The sequence below is a fragment of the Lepidothrix coronata genome, unplaced genomic scaffold (assembly GCF_001604755.1).
Source record: "Lepidothrix coronata isolate B3197 unplaced genomic scaffold, Lepidothrix_coronata-1.0 Scaffold5, whole genome shotgun sequence".
Taxonomy (NCBI): Eukaryota; Metazoa; Chordata; class Aves; order Passeriformes; family Pipridae; genus Lepidothrix; species Lepidothrix coronata.
The window spans coordinates 1,126,507-1,144,288 of NW_016690185.1; the positions used below are offsets into that span (position 1 = coordinate 1,126,507).

Sequence of the window (17,782 nt, forward strand, 5' to 3'; positions counted from 1 at the left end):
CAAAACGCTGCCAATCTTGGTCTCTGGAGTAGTTGCATCCAAGCTACTGAAGTATTCACACAACTAAAACTGATGAAATGAGTTCAGGAGTACGAAGTTTAATAGCTCAAGATAAAGTACTGCCTGTGGTACTGATAGGATAGATCTTGCAGAATCATGAAATGAAAAAGTAATTTTAAATTAATGTCCCCGAATGAGCTACTACTATTTGTACATATCTTCTGTTGATGGTTTAGATACAGAAAGAGAAACTAATAAGTTCTTACTGAAGATTTTTATTTGATCATTACAAGAGAAACCACGAACAAAGGAACTGCTGCAAAATTGTATTTTTGTCTGTTTCCTCTTGCTTTCGGTATGTAGAATATACAATTTTTATTCAGTCTGGGTTAGTCTTGGGTGAACTAAATGCAGGTCTACTTAGGATTTAGTAACTAGTTGATGTGTTTGCATTTAAAAATCTTGCTGCTGGAAAGCATCCTACTACCTGTTCAAATAATGTATGCTTTAGGTTGAAATCACAGCTTAACTATGTCTTTTCTTCCATGGATTACAGTTTATAGTGATTAGTTTGAGATTGTCAGAGAGAGATCATAACATTATCAGGGTGCAGAAGAGCCATATTTTTAACTCTGAAACACTTCATGTAAAGCCAACAGTATGAATGAGCAGCCATATGTACCTATGTCCCTCAGGGCAAATGAAACCATTCCTGAAGTAAGATACAAAGAAACAAAAGTAAGAATGTGATCTCAGGACTTTACAGCTCTCTTCTGTAATTGTAGTATATCAAGATATGGTGTTTATGTGTCCTATTGTGGGTTTCCATTTCTTATGGTTTGTTTTGTTTCAGCCTCTTGGAGCCAGTGACTATTTGGAAATATCAAAGCATTTTGACACAGTGTTCATTCGTGACATACCACTTCTTACAATAACAAAAAGGACACAAGCTCGTCGTTTCATTACTCTTATTGATACCTTTTATGAGCATAAGGTGAGAACCAAACCTTTCCTATATGTATAGGAATAATACTGGGAGTCCTCAAACCTGACTGTTACCATTGGTTTGAAGTAAGGCTTTCTGTAGTAATGGTTTGGAAAACATAAGTAGAATGAACTAGCACTGCAAAGAAACATCGTTCCAGCTTCAGCAAAAAAAAAAAAAAAAGGCCCCATTTCAATAAAGGCAAATAAAGCAGGGTGGTTTTTTTTTGTTTTCTGTGAGTATTAAGCATAAATATAAACCTGAGCTCATTTGCCTTTCTTGAATGGGCATGTTATTTCTTTCCTAACTTGGGAAAACAACAGAAGCCATGTCATTTTAATAATGAAAGATTGTGCTGCGAACTGTGCTGGAGTCAATTTAAGTTTTTTAGATTTTAATCTGTGTGGGCAGTTGGTCAGGAATCAGTGCCTTCCTGATCAGGAAGGAGGAGTTAATAGCACAGTTACAGTGTAAAGGAAACAGTTACTGTAGGCTTTACACCAGGTTGCAAAATCGCTCATGGAATAGTGATGATAAATGCAGAACTTTATGTGGATTTACAGAGGTTTCAATCATGGAATAAAAATCAGCACAACTAAAACAAAGGAAAGCTCCTGTTTTAGGTGATATTTTTAAAAATAATGCAAGATATTAAACCCTGGTTTAATATGCATTATTATAGCTGCACACATTTAAATATTTATGTGGCCAGGAAATATTGATTGAGGTTGGTTTTTTCAAGAATGTTCTGGCATTGGTTGCTGATCTGAAAGGCGCCAATTCAGCAAGGTATTGAACTCAGTGTATGAGTAGTCTTATTCAAATCAGCCAAATTCTTTATGCTTTATGATTTGGAAATGGACAGTTTCTAAGAGGATATACTAGTATTAAACTAATGTGTTAGAAATAGGGGGGTGGTTCGCTCTATCCATGTGCTGTAATTAAGAATTGCAAGCAGTCACTTTCTATTACTTCCTCCACAGGAAAAACACAAGTGTTAAACTCCCATCAAAAGTAGTTGCTTGGGAAAAATATCCGAGAGAGTATTTGTGGATACCTGTCCACAATGCAAACATTTTGCCTTCATGCTCTCAACAAGAGTCTCCTTCTGTAGTGCTATTTCAGTCTGTCTTCCTTGCAGCCCCCCAGAGATACCACATCTCACTGCATGTTGTATCTCCTCCCAGCAGACATGAAAATAGCATCATTATTGTAACTAGCAAATAACTTTTACTGGAATAGCACAGATGAAAGAAAGAAAGACTTCACTCAGCCTTCTGGGAAATTTGGAATTTAAACAGTCTTTAAATGGAAATACATGTGCAGTGCACCTATCTTCTGGGAGGAATCTAACTATGGGTGAAAAGAAGGCATTGGTTACTACATAGCTGTTATATTGTAGAAAGTAAACTTTATCATGAACTCATTGCCTATAGCAGATATTCTGAGTATTTAATAGCACAGTTGTTTGTTCTCTGAGTAAAAGTTACATGAATTGTTACTGAGAAAAAGATCCTGTAAGTTGAATATTCCAAATGACTAAATCAGGTAAATCTGTAACAGCAGTGCTAATACGAGAAAGGAAAAATACCTGGGAAAAACCCCCAAGGACATAATTTGTAGTTTGCTTTCCACAGATCATGTGTTTTATCCCTTTTCTGTAAATCCCAAGTGTTGATATTTTTGCCTGTTTTTTCCTCCTCTCAGGTGCGTATTATCTGTTCTGCAGTGACTCCTCTCGAAAGCTTGTTCCTGGTGGAACACAGCAGTGGTCAGCAAGAGGACAACAGAGTGTTGATGGATGATTTGGACTTGAGCCAGGTACGTGATATTAACATCATCTCCCTTTTGTAACAAAATTTGGTTTCAAAATAAATTCATAATTACAGCAGCATTTTAGGAGGAGGAACCAAGAAAACGTTTAACAGGTGATTTGCTGCTTTTTCTGCAGTGTATCTGTTGCTCTGATAATTACATGTTGTGCTATTTATTCATAGTAAAAGAAAATGTCACAATATACAGAACCATTTTGTGTAAGTTTTAGGGTCATTTCGAATGTTAATCATTGTATCTGTTCAGTCATGTACGAAAATACTGATTTAAGTTTAGCTCCTACATTTAAAATACAGAAATAAAAGGTGGTCTGTTCTACCTCTTCCTAGATTATCTAGAACAGCCTTACAAGTCCTCACAGACATTACTAATTTGCATGTTGGTTATTCTGTTTTTCTTTTTCCCTAGAGCCTAGCTATTGTTAATGAATTATTAAATAATTTGTTTAAATCAGTATGCAATTAGTCAACAAAAAAAAAGGGAAAACAGATGGTTAACATGTCATCGTGTTGGTTTAAAACCCAGTTATTCTTTTTGCCATGTTCCTTCAGAGGATTTCCTAGCTAAAATAGGTTCTTTAATTTTGGACGTTAATTTTAATTTTTTGGTGCCATGCTGCTGTCTTGTTTTGTCAAAGCCTGTAAAGCACAGAGCCTTAGGAGTTATACAGGATGCACTTCAGTACAGCCTTGTCTCTCACAGTTCTGTGGTACTGTTTTTGTGTATTTATGTAGGATTCTGCCAAAGGACTCTCCATGTTTACAGGAGAAGAGGAAGTCTTTGCCTTTCAGCGTACTCTGTCGCGGCTTACGGAGATGCAAACTGAACAGTACTGGAAAGATGGGGACAGAAGCAAAAAAACATAATTAAAAGTTGAATGAAATCACCAAGAAGTAAAAGTACAGCATTGGAAAGCTTTTTAGCACAACTGAAATAATAATTGCACTTTATCATCTGGACTATGTTTTCTTTCATCAGTTGTCTTTCAAGTTTAAGACACAGTGACTTAGCTATTTTTTTGTACCACCAGTGTGTGGACATGTGAAATTTGGCCTTCATTTGCTCTTCCTCAAGCCTGGCTGGATGGCCGGGCCCAGAGAGTGATGGTGAATGGAGTTGCATCCAGCTGGTGGCTGGTCACCAGTAGAGTTTCCCAGGGTTCAGTATTGGGGCCAGCCCTGTTTAATATCTTTATCCATGATCTGGAAAAAGGGATTGAGTGCACCCTCACTAAATTCACAGAGGATGCCAAGTTGGGTGGGAGTGTTGATCTGCTGGAGGGTGGGAAGGCTCTGCAGAGCAATCAGGACAGGACAGACTGGATCAGGCCTGGGCTAAGGCCAATTGTATGAGACTCAATAAGGCTAAGTGCTGGGTCCTGCCCTTTGCTCCCAACAACTCCCTGCAGTGCTACTGGCTGAGGGAAGAGTGGCTGAAAAGCTCATCAGTGGAAAAGGGCCTGGGGATGCTGGTCAACAGCGGCTGAACATGAGCCAGCAGTGTGCCCAGGGGGCCAATGGCATTCTGGCCTATCTCAGGAATAGTGTGGCCAGCACAACAAGGGCAGCAATTGTCCCCCTGTACTGGGTACTGGTGAGGCTGCATCTCAAATCCTGTGTTCAGTTCTGAGCCCCTCACTACAGGAAGGTCCTTGAGGTGCTGGAGTGAGTCCAAAGAGCAACAAAGCTGGTGAAGGGTCTGCAGCACAAGTCCTATGAGGAGAGGCTGAGGGAGCTGCAGGTGTTTAGCCTGGAGAAAAGGAGGCTCAGGGGAGACCTTAGCACTCTTTAAACTGCCTGAAAGGAAGTTGTAGCCAGGTGGGGGTGGGTCTCTTCTCCCAGGCAGCTGGCAACAGGATGAGAGGACATAGCCTCAAGCAGCACCAGGGGAGGTTCAGGTTGGACATCATGAAGAGTTTCTTCACTGCAAGGGTTGTCCAGCATCGGAACAGGATGCCCAGGAAGGTGGTGGAGTCACCTGCTAGAATCCTGGAACTCCTCTGTAGTGTGTTATGTTTTGGGGTTTTTTTCTATTTTCTGAGTCTAGCCATCTGCTGGCTTTCAGGCTCTAGGAGTTTTTTGTAATCAGGCTGTTGCTCAGCCTGGTTCATTGAAGACTAATGGTTTGAACCAAGAGAGAACCCTGAGGAGGAGCTTGAAGGTACTTGAAACTGCACAGGATTAAGATTTAAGTAATTGATGGGAAAAGAGACTATGATAAGACAGGGTATGCTGTAACATAAACGCCAGTTAATACTCTTTCTAAATTTTGGGGTTCTTGCAAGTCTGGATATGCTGCCTCTACACCAGTGACATATCTGTACCCTGAATTTTCTCAGGCTTCATCTATACCAAACCTTCCACTGCTGCTGATACACCTGCCCTAGTCTGGGGAGAGTAGTACACAGTACTACTGAAGCAATTCATCATATTACAATAGGAATGTGTTTTATGGAAAAGGTGGGATAGTAACTGATACCTCAAGACACATCATCCATCCTTATGCTTGTAGTTGAAAATTTTATATTTTAGTTAAAAATGCAGGTTTTTTTAAATCTCACTGAAACAAAACATGGCATGGTGTGCATTCACTTACAGTGTATTTTTATAAACAGTCATTTTAAGGGCATATTTAGAAATTTTGAGTAGGAAAAAACATGTAGATGGACTGAAAAGATTGCCTTCATTTCTTAGGGAGGAGATATGTAACACACTGCCCCCAAAGTTGAGAGGTTTTCTTGGATTTTGCAACATGACCTTTTTCTATCTGTTACCAAACATTTTTTGTTGCCTTTGTTAAGCCTGATCAAATTGTTTCAGTCGTAGCCCCCACCACAATTACAGAAAGCTTTTAAAAGGACCGTCTGGGCAGCAGGGAGGGCTGGAGAGGTCCTGTGCACTTGCCTGTCTTATGGAGCCACATACTCAAGTCTGGTTTTCTGTTCTGATCCCTTCTGTTGGTCCTGGAATTTACTTATACTGGCTATACCTGTTCTTCAAATAATGTTTAAAGCCTATATTTATAGTTTGCAACTCATGCAATTATGTTATTATTCCCACAAGAGTGACTACCACAGAGAATTTTAATGCATATTTATGAAAACTTTATGAAAGAGAATACGCTGCTTATACTTGAAAATATACAAATAATTGGTGTATGTTTTCGGAGATTTGGATTAAGTTTCTCAACAGAGGGACTATTGAGATTCATGCATGTGTGTCTGTATATACAAACACATATGTATATTTAATTTATATGTGTATATATAAATCTAGATGAAACTAATATATATAATTTAAGTGTGTGTGCTTCTATGTTTATACATGGCAGTCTGTACTTATCAGCCTGAGTCTGTGCTGATAACTTACCTGAAGCTTCAGCCTTGACTTTTTTCCAGTAGCATTCAAATGCCTCCTGCCTTCTCTGAACCAGAATGTGTTGTGGGAAAATGGGAGATGGTGGTAAATATCCTAAAGCACTTTGCATCTGGATATTTATTTATATTCTTTTAAAAACTGTTTACATGTTTAGCTTGTATGTCCTCCTCTGTCATGTGGTACAGGGGAAGTGCATAATCTTGCAGAACACAGGTGAGATGTTTGGGATGTGAGAGAAGAGGTCCTGGCAGGTTCTGCATTCCCAGAGAGACTGTCTTGGGACAGGGAAGTGCTTTTCCACAGTCTGTGTGGGTGATGACTGACCTCCTTTAACCAGGGAATCCCTGTTTGTGTTCAAACTGTTGCTGCTTTGCCAATTGTTATTTGAGGCTTTTCTGCAATCTGAGTGCACACCCCAAACTCGGATGCCCCAGGTTTTTGGAAGCTCCTAAATGCAGTGGGACTGATGTATCATTGGAAGCCTCTGAGGATATAGGTGAGCTCCATCGAACCACAGGAGGAAAGTTCCCAAAAGCCTCCAGAGCCAGTGCTGCTTCTAGGGCATATTGCTAAATAAAACCACAGTGCAGTCTTTCCTTGGCCAGCGAGGAAGCCACCTGTTAGGAGTCACTGGTAGGTACCATCAGTAATCAAGGAGAAGAAATGGGGAAGATTCCAGAAGTGTTTTGGGGTTGAAAACAAGAAAAGCTGCTTAAATCACTGTGCAGTATTTGTGCTTGCACTGCAGAGGGTGGATTGCCACTTTTGGGTCAGGCCCATAAGGAGACAGGTTTGTCAGCCAGTCCAGATGCCAGGGTGGAGATTCACCCAGGAACCGCAGAAGAAGCACATTTATGTCCATCTACCTCCCCAAAGAAAGTGAGGCCCTATTTGCTTATTTTATGATGCTGCTAATGATGCTGTAGTGTGTGTAATGTTTCTTGGAGGCACTGCTTCTGGAGTCAGAAAACTTCATGCAATTGGCACTGCCCTGGGGCAGAATCCTGCCCTGGGGCACCATGAACAATGCTGGGTATGTCCTGCCCAGGGTGCTGGGTCACCTGTGCTGTCCTGTGCCCTGCTGCCTGGCCTGCTTCTAGCTGCTATGAGACAGCAATGGTCCAGGACTTTTTATTCCCACATTAAGATGGTGTATTTGCCAAAATGTTAGCAGTAAGATGCCTGTGAGTAAATTATGCACACTCCATAATGGCCTTAAAAATTGCTGGACACTTCAATCCCAAGTTCAAGTTCTGCCTTTTTAGATTTTCCTTAATTTGCAAATTCACGTAATCTCAAATCTAAAACAAGTTTTTATTTCCTTTAGTTACTCAGCAAACAAGTTATTTTTAAAGGTCTTTTCAAGTAACCTTTAATATTGATGTGCTATGATATTTTGCTGTCACAGGAGGTAAAATACTTGGGACTATGCACCATGTGAAACATTTCATGTTGGTTTCTAAAGGTCACGTCCTGGCTGAGAATCTCTTAACTAACTTCTTTCAAACACTCGATTGACAAAGGAATGTTCACAATGCCCGAAAATTTAACTTTTTTTGTTTTTTAAATAAATAATGCAGTTCTGTCTTTCAGAGTTACTGGTTTTCAGTATTTGTTTTTGCACAGATTGAGGGAACAATTGCAGTATTTTGGATAGAACAAGACAGCCTTCCAAAGGCTTTGGAGGGACTGAAGATCTTTTGGATGGATGGATGGATGGATTGAAGCATGTTTTGCTGTGGCTGGTTTCTGATCTGAAAAGGAAAACTGTTAGTGACTTTTTTTTGAGTAAAGATGTTCATGATGACACTACAGCTGGACAGCTATCACCTATTTTTCAGCAATCTAAACATGAAAAGGAACAACTGACCAGGTTTCAAACAATGCTCAGCACGGTCACCAACCCTCTAACAAGGAGGAAGAACAGTCTCTCCATCAAGACCTGGCAAACAGGATCAAGATTCATGATTTTAATTTCTGCAGTTGCCTGGATCTCAATACGCCTGATGCCTCAGTTTCCCTGTTGATAAAATAGGAATGATGTTACTTTCTTATTTGCTAACTCTGGAGTGCTGCCAGGCTTCCCTCATTAATATTCTAAGATGCTTGCTCAGACTCTGGGAGGAAAATACTTCAGTAAAGTATGTAAATAGTGCAAAAAAATAATTTAGCTACTCAAAGTGGATTAGTCTCCTTGTTTGGGTTGCAGAATTAATGCCATCAACTAAACACCATGTGCCTCTTTGTAGTGATGGTTTTTTTAAAATAATGCATCTATTTTAAGAGTCTATTTAAAGAAAAAATATTTAGATTTGTGATTAAAACCCTAAACCATTTGTATAGATTTTCTTTTACTTGTAATGACAAATTTCCTATATGATTCATTACAACCTTAGCTCTTTGCAAATTCTGTTGGGATTTTCCTTGTATACTGAGCTTTTTTAAAAAAATATGTCATTTTGAATCTAATATATAACAAACTGAACACTGTCAAATCCTTCTGTTATTTGAGAATAACTTATGTTGTAAATAAAAAAAATAATAAATCCAGATTTTATAAACATTTCACTTATTCATGCAACTTTTAGGTATGTGTTCTGGATAGGCAGACACACTGTTAATTAGAATCATAGAATGTTAAGGGGTTAGAAGGAACCACCTTAAAGATCATCTAGTGCCAACTCCTCCTGCCATGGGCAGGGACCCTCCCGCTAGACCGGGTTGCTCAAGGCCTTATCCAGCCTGGATTTGAAAAGCCCCACCCAACCTGTCCAGGAACACTGCCAGGGACGGGGCATCCACAGCTCCTCTGGGCAACCTGTTCCAGTGTCTCACCACCTTCACAGTAAAAAATTTCTTCCTATTATCCATTCTAAACCCATCCTCCTTTAGTTTAAAGCCATTCCCCCTTGTCTTGTCACTATGTATCCTTGTGAAAAGTCCCTCTCCAGCTCTCTTGCAGCCCCCTTTAGGTCCTGGAAGGCTGCTATAAGGTCTCCCTGGAGCCTTCTCTTCTCCAGGCTGAAGAGCCCCCACTCTCTCAGCCTGTCTTCAGAGGAGAGGTGCTCCAGCCTCTGATCATCATTACTTGGTGTGATGTTTTTTTCTAAATCTCTGTATTCAAGGGGCAAACCCAGACTGGCATCACTGCCAGTGTCTGGGCACTTTGGTTTCCTGTACAAGCTGTAGCACTGTATGCCATTGCCCTACACATGGCTCAGCTTTTGGCGGGTATATCCAGAGCTTATCAGAAACCTCCTCCTCCAGAAGCAGTTTAGACTTGTCCACCTCAGTTACTGCTGCAGGCAGCCCTAATTTTTGGGTTTAGAACCCATTTTTTCTACCTCTGACTTTTCTCCAGCAACTTGAGGGTGAGACGATCTACCTCTTTGCAACCCACAATTAAAGTGCTCTTTTTTTCCTGTTAATCTGGGATTCTTACTGTTCGAGATCTGCATTTGCTGTCAGCTAGTTAGTTCTGTGGTTAGTTGTTGCGGGTTTTGTGCAGCTTGGAAAATTGCCCCTGGGAAGCAGTTAGTTAACGTAGAGGCAAGCAGAGGTGTCCCCACACTGAAGGGGCTGGAAGGGCTCCCCAGTGCAGCTGCCCTCAAGCAGCACCTCTAAGTGCTGAGAATGGGAGAGCAAGGCTGCAATATGGCACTTCTCCATGGATGCCAGTGGCAGACAGTCAGACAGTTCTTGCTGACAGATGGCCAGCAGTGTTTTACAGTTCAGGCTTGAGAAACCAGTGGTGTAAAATGTTTTAGGAGGGGTTAAGTTTTAGGGCTATTTCTATACCTTCTACTGGAAACATCCAATCTTCCCATTTCTTGAAGAAGGAGATTGTCATATTGAATATCAAGCTGTGACCAACTTGTTCCACTATGTTGCTTGCAGTAGTGCAGTATCGAGTGTTTGAGAAGAGCATCCAGAAAATGTCTTACTATTCCATTACAGATTCACACGGGTTTGTGAAGAAGAGGCTGTACCCTTACCAATGGTTGCATGCCATGTCACTCATGTAAACATTGGACCCTTCTCCAGACCGATTTAGGATGCTTTTGTTTTTTCTTCAAACATCCCACAGCAGTGAGCCATCAGGGTCTAATTAGAAATTTTGCTTAAAAAGAAAAATCCCTTTGTTTTGCTGCCTCGTCTGAAATACCTCATGAGCAGGTGCAGCTGATTTGCCTTTGCAGCTTTGTATGTCCAGTGGATGTTCCCTTGTATCCTGCCAATGCATTTCCTCTCAGAGATAAGCAATCCCCAACGTGTCCATCTCTTGTCAGTGAAGATTGCTGCTTGACCTGGGATACTTAATATTTTTCTTTTGTTCTGTAACCTCATTTCTGATGTAGGAACACAGGTTTGTGTGTCTCAGCTTCCCCAAGACCCCTGGGCTTGGAGTTTCCTGCTGCTTGGCTTTGGGCCTCAGGAGCTCTGGCACATGTGAAATACAAAATGTGGGACCTGGGGGTGCCTCCATGTCTCTGCAGGATGGGAGATATTTCTGAACCTTGGGTTGGGGCACTGCCTGCTTTGCCTTCCTGTCTACTGAGAGGGAGGACTTGCAGTGGCAGTCCCTAGAGCGAGAGTAGAGGGAGGATGGAGCAGATGGAGGATGCAGGCCACTTGCTCCCTCTCCAGCCTTCTCCATTCTCCATGTATTTGTAAAACAACTTTTGTTTTAAATTGAATTGAATTCTAAGAGAGCTATTAAATTACAGAAATGCTTCTCACTGACCTATTACTCTGCATTCATGTTGCTAAAATTTTGGATATGTTTCTATAGTCCTCCCGCCAGTTCTTTGTCAGGGTGAAGGGTTTAGTTGGCTCTGTTAATCCACTCTCTAGCTGAAATTGTTCATTTAAATCGTTATAAAAATCCACTCTTCCAATGCGAATCCTATATTCCCAGATTCGAGTACTGCTGCCAGTGCAAAGACTTCAAATTCTCTGAGTGCAATCCACACTGTGTCAGTCCAAAGCCAAATTGCAAACACTTATCCACAATTCCCCTTACTCAGCTGTAAGCTAATTTTTTTTAGCAGGCAACAATAGCCAAAAAAGTATAGGGAAAGATTATTAGAAGAGCTTAAGAAATGGTTAATTGATTCCTTCACAAGCTGTGGTATAATTCTACCACATCCTCTTATTGCAAGAAGCAAAACCTTTAGTTCTGTTACTTAACATATTTTTAACACGTGGTTCTTCGGTGTCACAGTAATTAAGCGCAATCACAGCCACTGAAAGACGAAGTATGAAAAGATTGAGTGATTTTTTTAAGCTGAAGTCAACTGAACCAGGGAAAGTAAGCTCACTGACATGATGAAAAAAGCCTTGAGTCCTCCGGCCTTCTACAATTTGCAAAGCCAAACACACTTGTGTAACTTTTTCTACCTACAGTGATGGATAATGTTCAGGTCATAATATGACACGTTGGGTGGTGAAGTTTGTTCCTGCAGGCTTGTTAAGAGCATCGCTCACATCAGGTCTTTCTTGTAGCTGAGGTATGATGTGCCCAACAATGCTCCCCTGTTAATTGAGGTTAAAATGTGCTGCAAAAACCTAACAAAGTTCCTTGGGGGACAGGGGGAGTGAAGTTCGCTGAAAACATAGGCAGAGGACCAGTATCGTCCAGTTGCAGTTCATAACTCCCAAAAAGTAACATTTCAGAGGCCAGGGGAGAGAGGAGCAACTACTGTCCAGCAAAATTACAATCTGAATGGGCTGCCATTTTCAGTGCTTTGCTGGGATGGCCATGATTGCTATAGAAACTTCTGAGAGTGAGACAGAGAGGTTTTCCAGCCCTGGAAATTGCGAATGGAGAAGGTTAGACTGGGTGCAAAGCCCATTCAGTCAGGCAGCTGCCAACTGAGCCTCTTTGCCAAGTAGATTGTAGAAAACGCTGATTAAAATGTCCATGGAATGCACCAGGAAAATTAGATTTCAGTCACAGCCGCCTGGCCAGTTTCAGTGGGCAGACGGCTCCAGTGTGTGGTGCACCTGGGCTTGTTCTCCCCCCATGGCCTCTCCCACAGCCGCTTGCCCCCAGCTCACAGGTACCTCAGTGAGACTGCAGCAGTGATGCTGCAGCCATGGCAGTCTAAGGACACAGATGAGATGAAGTTTGTGGGGATAGGTAGTAACAACTGGTCTAATAAAGGATGTCTGTGGGGGGGGAAAAAAAGCCAGACATCATTCCAGGTGAGGGAGAAGCGTCCCTCCCCACTCGAGCTTTGCCATTTCTCCCAGGGCACAAGCCCAGATGTGGGCTGCTGCCACATTCAGCTCCCTCTGACTGGGCTGGCACCCCCATTTTGTCTCCCCCACCCTACTCACTGTGTTGGCACATAAACAGGACTACTGTCTTTGAACACTGACTGCCAACCTTTTCCCCTCTCAACAGCCTGCAATGGACAGATGAAACTGTCCCTTTGGGGCAGAAGACCCGGCAGTACACCCAAAAGCCCGTCAGGGAGGGCAGGAGACAGGGTTAAGGTGTTGGTGCTTCTTCTTCTTCTTCACTTCTCCAGCAGCCTAGACAAGCCCTTGAAATCCCATCCCGCAGCCCACTGGTCCCCAGCTTTGGCTGCACACCCAGGTGCAGCTGCAACTCCAGTAGTGTTTCTCCTTAAAGGGCCGCTCTCACCTCCTTTCCCTACCTCCACTCCCCCGTCCTTTCGTCTATGCTGGGGGAGGGTTTATTATCTTTTCGTGTTCATTGCTGGCCTTGGTAAAACAGCTTCTCACCCTTCTGGCAGCAGGCTGGCAGCACTTATTCCAGTGCCTCGCTCCCCACTGATCCTCTGAAGGACCGTTGGTATTATTAGGCTTTATCACTGTCATTGTTTCATTTCCTCCTCTCTCCTGTCTCTCCTCAGCCTCCTTTGATTTAACTCCAGGCAGTCAGCCAGCAAAGTCTCAGGCAGGTAAGCTCAGACACGTATAATGCTGTGACACAGTAACACAGCCATTTCCCTTCTCCATAAGTTGAGTGCAATTGGTGTGCCAGCTCAGGCAGCTTCCGCTCAGGATAGCTGCTTTTCCAGTCGTGCTTGGCTTTGAGGCAAAACAGTAAAACCAATGGAATTTCCTACCAACCTATATTGCAGTTTCCAAATATACTGGTTCTTCACAGGCTGTGCTTGGAAAAAAATGTTTGCATTAAGGTACAAAAAATTATATGGCCTGCATAAATAAAAGCAATGAGATTTGTCTTGCAGCATAAGGGTGAACGATGTAATAAGTCACAGTTTATCAAATCCATGAAATGTCTGTTGTATGAAATTTTTAAATTTTTTTTCATTAAAAATGCCCTTTTGGTAGTAAATATAATAATTGGTATTTTGGTCTGATTGTGATTCTGTTCATTTAAAATCCCTCAGTACACAGTTCTTTAAAAGTCAGAGTGACTTCATCCTCTGCTCTCAGAGCACCTGAAGACAGTGCTCAAACATCAAGACATCTGCTCAAGCCAATGCCTGTCACTGCCTGCCCAGGCTTTTTATATGCATTGGTTATTTATTTTGCCAAGCTGGTGCAGTACTGTGTAAACAAGCTGGTGGAGTAGTGTGTATATATATGTGTGTATGTATATTACATGTACTCAAGGAGCTATGAAGGGGTTTCGAAGTCCTTGTGGCCTGTAACTGCTCCCATAGCCATGAGTTAAGGCTTGGTTAATGGATGCTAATCTTTCAATTCTTGAACAATTCAGGAAATTAGTTATTGACATAATGGAGAAATTATCCGAGTGTATCACAGCAACCCATACTTGAGGACACCTCTGTCTGCTAAGGTTGACCTTAATAATTAACAGCCTTACCCAGTGCCCCAGAGGTGCTTTATAAGGCACAAGGATGAAGGTTAAATAGCTTCTGTGCATCAGATGTGCTCATTACATCAGTATGTCTATAATTGCTTTTCTGAAGCCACAGCAGCTTGTTAATTGATTGTTCTCATTTCACGGTCTTTCCAGGGGTCCCCTGTACCATTACAAAGCTGTGTCCTTGTCCTTGCCAGATTGCCTTTTCCTGTTCAGTCTGAGAACTAGTGTCCCCTCTCTGAACAGGGACTGCCTGCCATTCCTTTGCTTGACTTTGGTTGACTGTACAGTGCTTGGGTGCCTTCCATTCCTCTTCCCCCAGCCCCACTCCTCCACCTCAGCTCCTCCTTCTGTGAAACTCACAGGCTCAACAGACATCTGCCTCCTGTTTAACCATCCACTTCTACAGTGTAGTATCCAGGCAGCCCTGCAGTTTTTCTCTGCTTGGTCCAGGGTTTATTTAACTTAGTTTTACAAAACAAGGCAACGATGATGAATCATAGGCTAAGTGTCATAAATGACTTGGTGTGGAAGACAAATGACGTTTGCAAGGAAAACACGACCAACTGGTAAAGCACCAGCTCACCGGTCACAGCCAGCATGGCTTCATGAGGGGAAAGTCCTGCTTGCCAAACTTCTTTTTACAAGGTAACCCACCTAGTTGACCGAGGGAAGCCAGGTAATGTCATCTTTTCAGACTTCAGCAAAGCTTTCAATACTGCCTCTCACAGAATCCTTCCAGACAAAATGTTTATCCAGCACACAGCTGGATAAACACATCATGTGGTGGGAGAGCAATTGGCTCACGGGTCGAGCACAGAGGATGATAGTGAATGGGGTAACATCAGACTGGTGACCTGTCACTAGTGGGGTTCCCCAGAGCTCCACGTTTAGGCCCTGTGCTCTTCAACATCTTCATAAATGACTTGGAAGCAGGACTTGAAGGGATACGAAGCAAGTTTGCTGAGGATACTAAATAGGGAGGAGCTGTTGATTCCCTGGAAGGCAGGGAGGCCCTGCAGAGACACCTCAACAAATTCGAAGACTGGACAATCGCCAACCTATGAAGTTTAGCAAGGGAAAGTGCCAGATTCTACATCTGGGTTGGGGCAACCCTGGATGTTCGTACAGACTAGGGAATGAGAGGCTGGAAAGCAGTGCCATGGAAAAGGACCTGGGGGTCCTGGTTGACGGCAAGTTGGATATGAGTCAGCAGCGCCCTGGCAGCCAGGAAGGACAACCAATCATGTCCTTTGCATCAGGGAAGGGATTGTCCTGCTCTGCTCTGCACTGGTGCAGCCTCATCTTGAATATTGTGTACAATTTTCGGCACCACAACATAAAAAAGTTAGAAAGTTATTAGAGAGCATCCAAAGGAAGGCAATGAGGATGATGAAGGGCCTTGAGGGGAAGCCATGTGAGGAGTGGCTAAGGTCACTTGGTCTGTTCAGTCTGGAGAAGAGGAGACTGAGGGGAGAACTCATTGCAGTTACAACTTCCTCATTACAGGAAGAGGAGAGGCAGGCACTGATCTCTGTGGTGACCAGTGACAGGACACAAGGGAATGGCCTGAAGTTGTGTCAGGGGAGGTTTAGGTTGTATATTAGAAAAAGGTTCTTCACCCAGAGGGTGGTTGGGCACTGGAACAGGCTCCCCAGGGCAGTGGTCACAGCACCAAGCCTTTCTTAGTTCAAGAAGCATTTGGACAATGCTCTCAGGCACATGATGTGATCCTTGGGGAAGTCCTATGCAGGGCCAGGAGTTGGAATTGGATGATCCTTGTGGGTCCCTTCCAACTCAGGGTATTCTATGATTCTATGACCTGCTTCTCTGATCAATTGCTACAGCTGGAAAAAAAATAGAAAAAGTTTCTGGGCTGAGAACACCTTTGCCAGCTCATTTAGAGCTGAAGCCATTGAGCTGTTAATGCCACAAGCTCCTTCCTATGTCCCATGTGAGAAATGAGCTTCAGAAGCCTCGGCCCTTGGGTCAAAATCCTTCGATGTACTTGGGTAACTGGGTAGAGTAGAAGGTGGGTCCCTACAATGGAGGAATTGGGCTTTAGTGCCTCCTGTCTTTTAAACAGAAAGATGATTGAATTTTTTGCTTGCATATAACACAGTAAGCAGATGGTAAAAGCAGGGGAAAGTGTATTTCAGAATAGCTTCCCATTTTTTAGCTTAAAACAGACAGAAGCTCCTATCTTCTTATTACCTTTACTTCCCAGCTTTCCCACAGTCATGCAAGGGGGATGCACAAAGCCCCCCTGATGTTGTGTCACAGGTCCTGGGGAGACTTTACTGTTTCACTTGGGTTGAGATGCTCCTGAGAAAGGGAGAGGCTAGACACGCTGTCAGGATTCGTGGCTTCCTCTCCTCTAACTTTAGTGCATTTACCATCGGTGGCAACAGACAAGTTCAATGCTGTATTTTAAGTGACTTCAGGCACCACTGTTCCATAATCCAAGCAAAATGGAGAGCCCAGGCTAAAGCAGAATAAAAAGTAAATTAGCATGAAAGGCTGATTTATAAGGCAAAGCTAGTCCCTAATCCTGTTTTGTAGGAATACTTTTGTACTTGGGTGCATCATACGCCATCATCTGGCTCCACCGTGTGTTGGGATTTCTCCTCTTTCCTCAGGGAAGAGAACATTTTTTCCTCACCCTCTGCTACGCCAGTGGTTCAAGCACTTGCATCACTCTCTTCACTAAGGTGTTGTGGTTGTGCCAAGCAGGCAATTTCTCATCAACCACGCTCATTGTTTTTGCAATTTGGTGGCCACTTCCAGTCAAAATGCATTCCCTCATTCTTTGCTTGTCTTCTCCAAAGCATGCACACACTGGCCTCTCCAGTGGTAAAAAATTAGCAGGCTGAGGCTATAAAGTCCTAGATTGGCAAGGACTTGTGGGGATACTTGTTCTTAGGATAATGGAAGGACTCATCCAGAGAGCTCCCTGCCCCAAGAGTTGCACCTGCTGTGGCTCTGGAAACACATCCACTCGCTCTGTGGTCCGCCATTTCCCAGTGATAAAAGGGACTGCCTGTTCCAGGACGGTGCCTCCGGCTTTCTCCTACCCTAATTTGTAAAATCATAGAATCACAGAATCATAAAGTGGTTTGGGTTGGAAGAGACTTTACAGACCATCTAGTTCCAACCCCCCTGCCATGGCCAGGGACACCTCCCACCAGACTAGGTTGCTCAGAGCCCCATTCAACCCGGCCTTGAACACTTCCAGGGATGGAGCACCCACAACTTCTCTGGGCAACCTGTTCCAGTGCCATATATATCTTTTTTATATTCTACAACTGCTTTGGAAAACTCGCGTTACAACCCCGAGCGCAGACGGCGCTGGGCTGTCAGGGCGGCCTGCAAGGCGGCCAGAGCCCACAAGATGGCGAGCGCGCACCGCGGCCGGGCCTCCGGCGGGCGGGGCGGCCTGGAATGAAGTAGGTAAAATACGCCCCAGAGTGTCACCGTCAGGCTGAGAACAAAGTCAAACAAATACACCGTGCTAGCCTGGCATGAAATTCCTTTCAGAAAATTTAGCCTAGAGAAGAGAAGACTCAGAGGGGACCTCATCATTGGCAGGTGCCAAGAGGACGGTGCCAGACGCTTTTCAGTGATGCCCAGGGGCAGGACGAGGAGCAGTGTCCATAAACTAAAACACAGGAAGTTTCATCTCAACATGAGGAAGAACTTCTTTACATTGAAGGTGGCAGAGCACTGGAACAGGCCACCCAGGGAGGTCGTGGAGTCTCC

The 17,782-nt window shown here is 43.2% G+C and overlaps 1 protein-coding gene across 3 annotated transcripts in view; it reads left to right on the forward strand.

The window, feature by feature from the left end:
* The window catches only part of LACE1 (lactation elevated 1), a 58,226-nt gene extending 54,449 nt beyond the window's left edge, over positions 1-3,777 (forward strand). For all 3 annotated transcript variants that reach the window (XM_017829669.1, XM_017829690.1, XM_017829680.1), the window contains 3 exons: positions 854-994; positions 2,693-2,806; positions 3,553-3,777. In XM_017829669.1, the coding sequence (XP_017685158.1) occupies positions 854-994; positions 2,693-2,806; positions 3,553-3,684 (387 nt within the window). In that variant the 3' untranslated portion in view covers positions 3,685-3,777. The remainder of the gene's footprint in view (positions 1-853; positions 995-2,692; positions 2,807-3,552) is intronic.
* Positions 3,778-17,782: the final 14,005 nt, after the last annotated feature.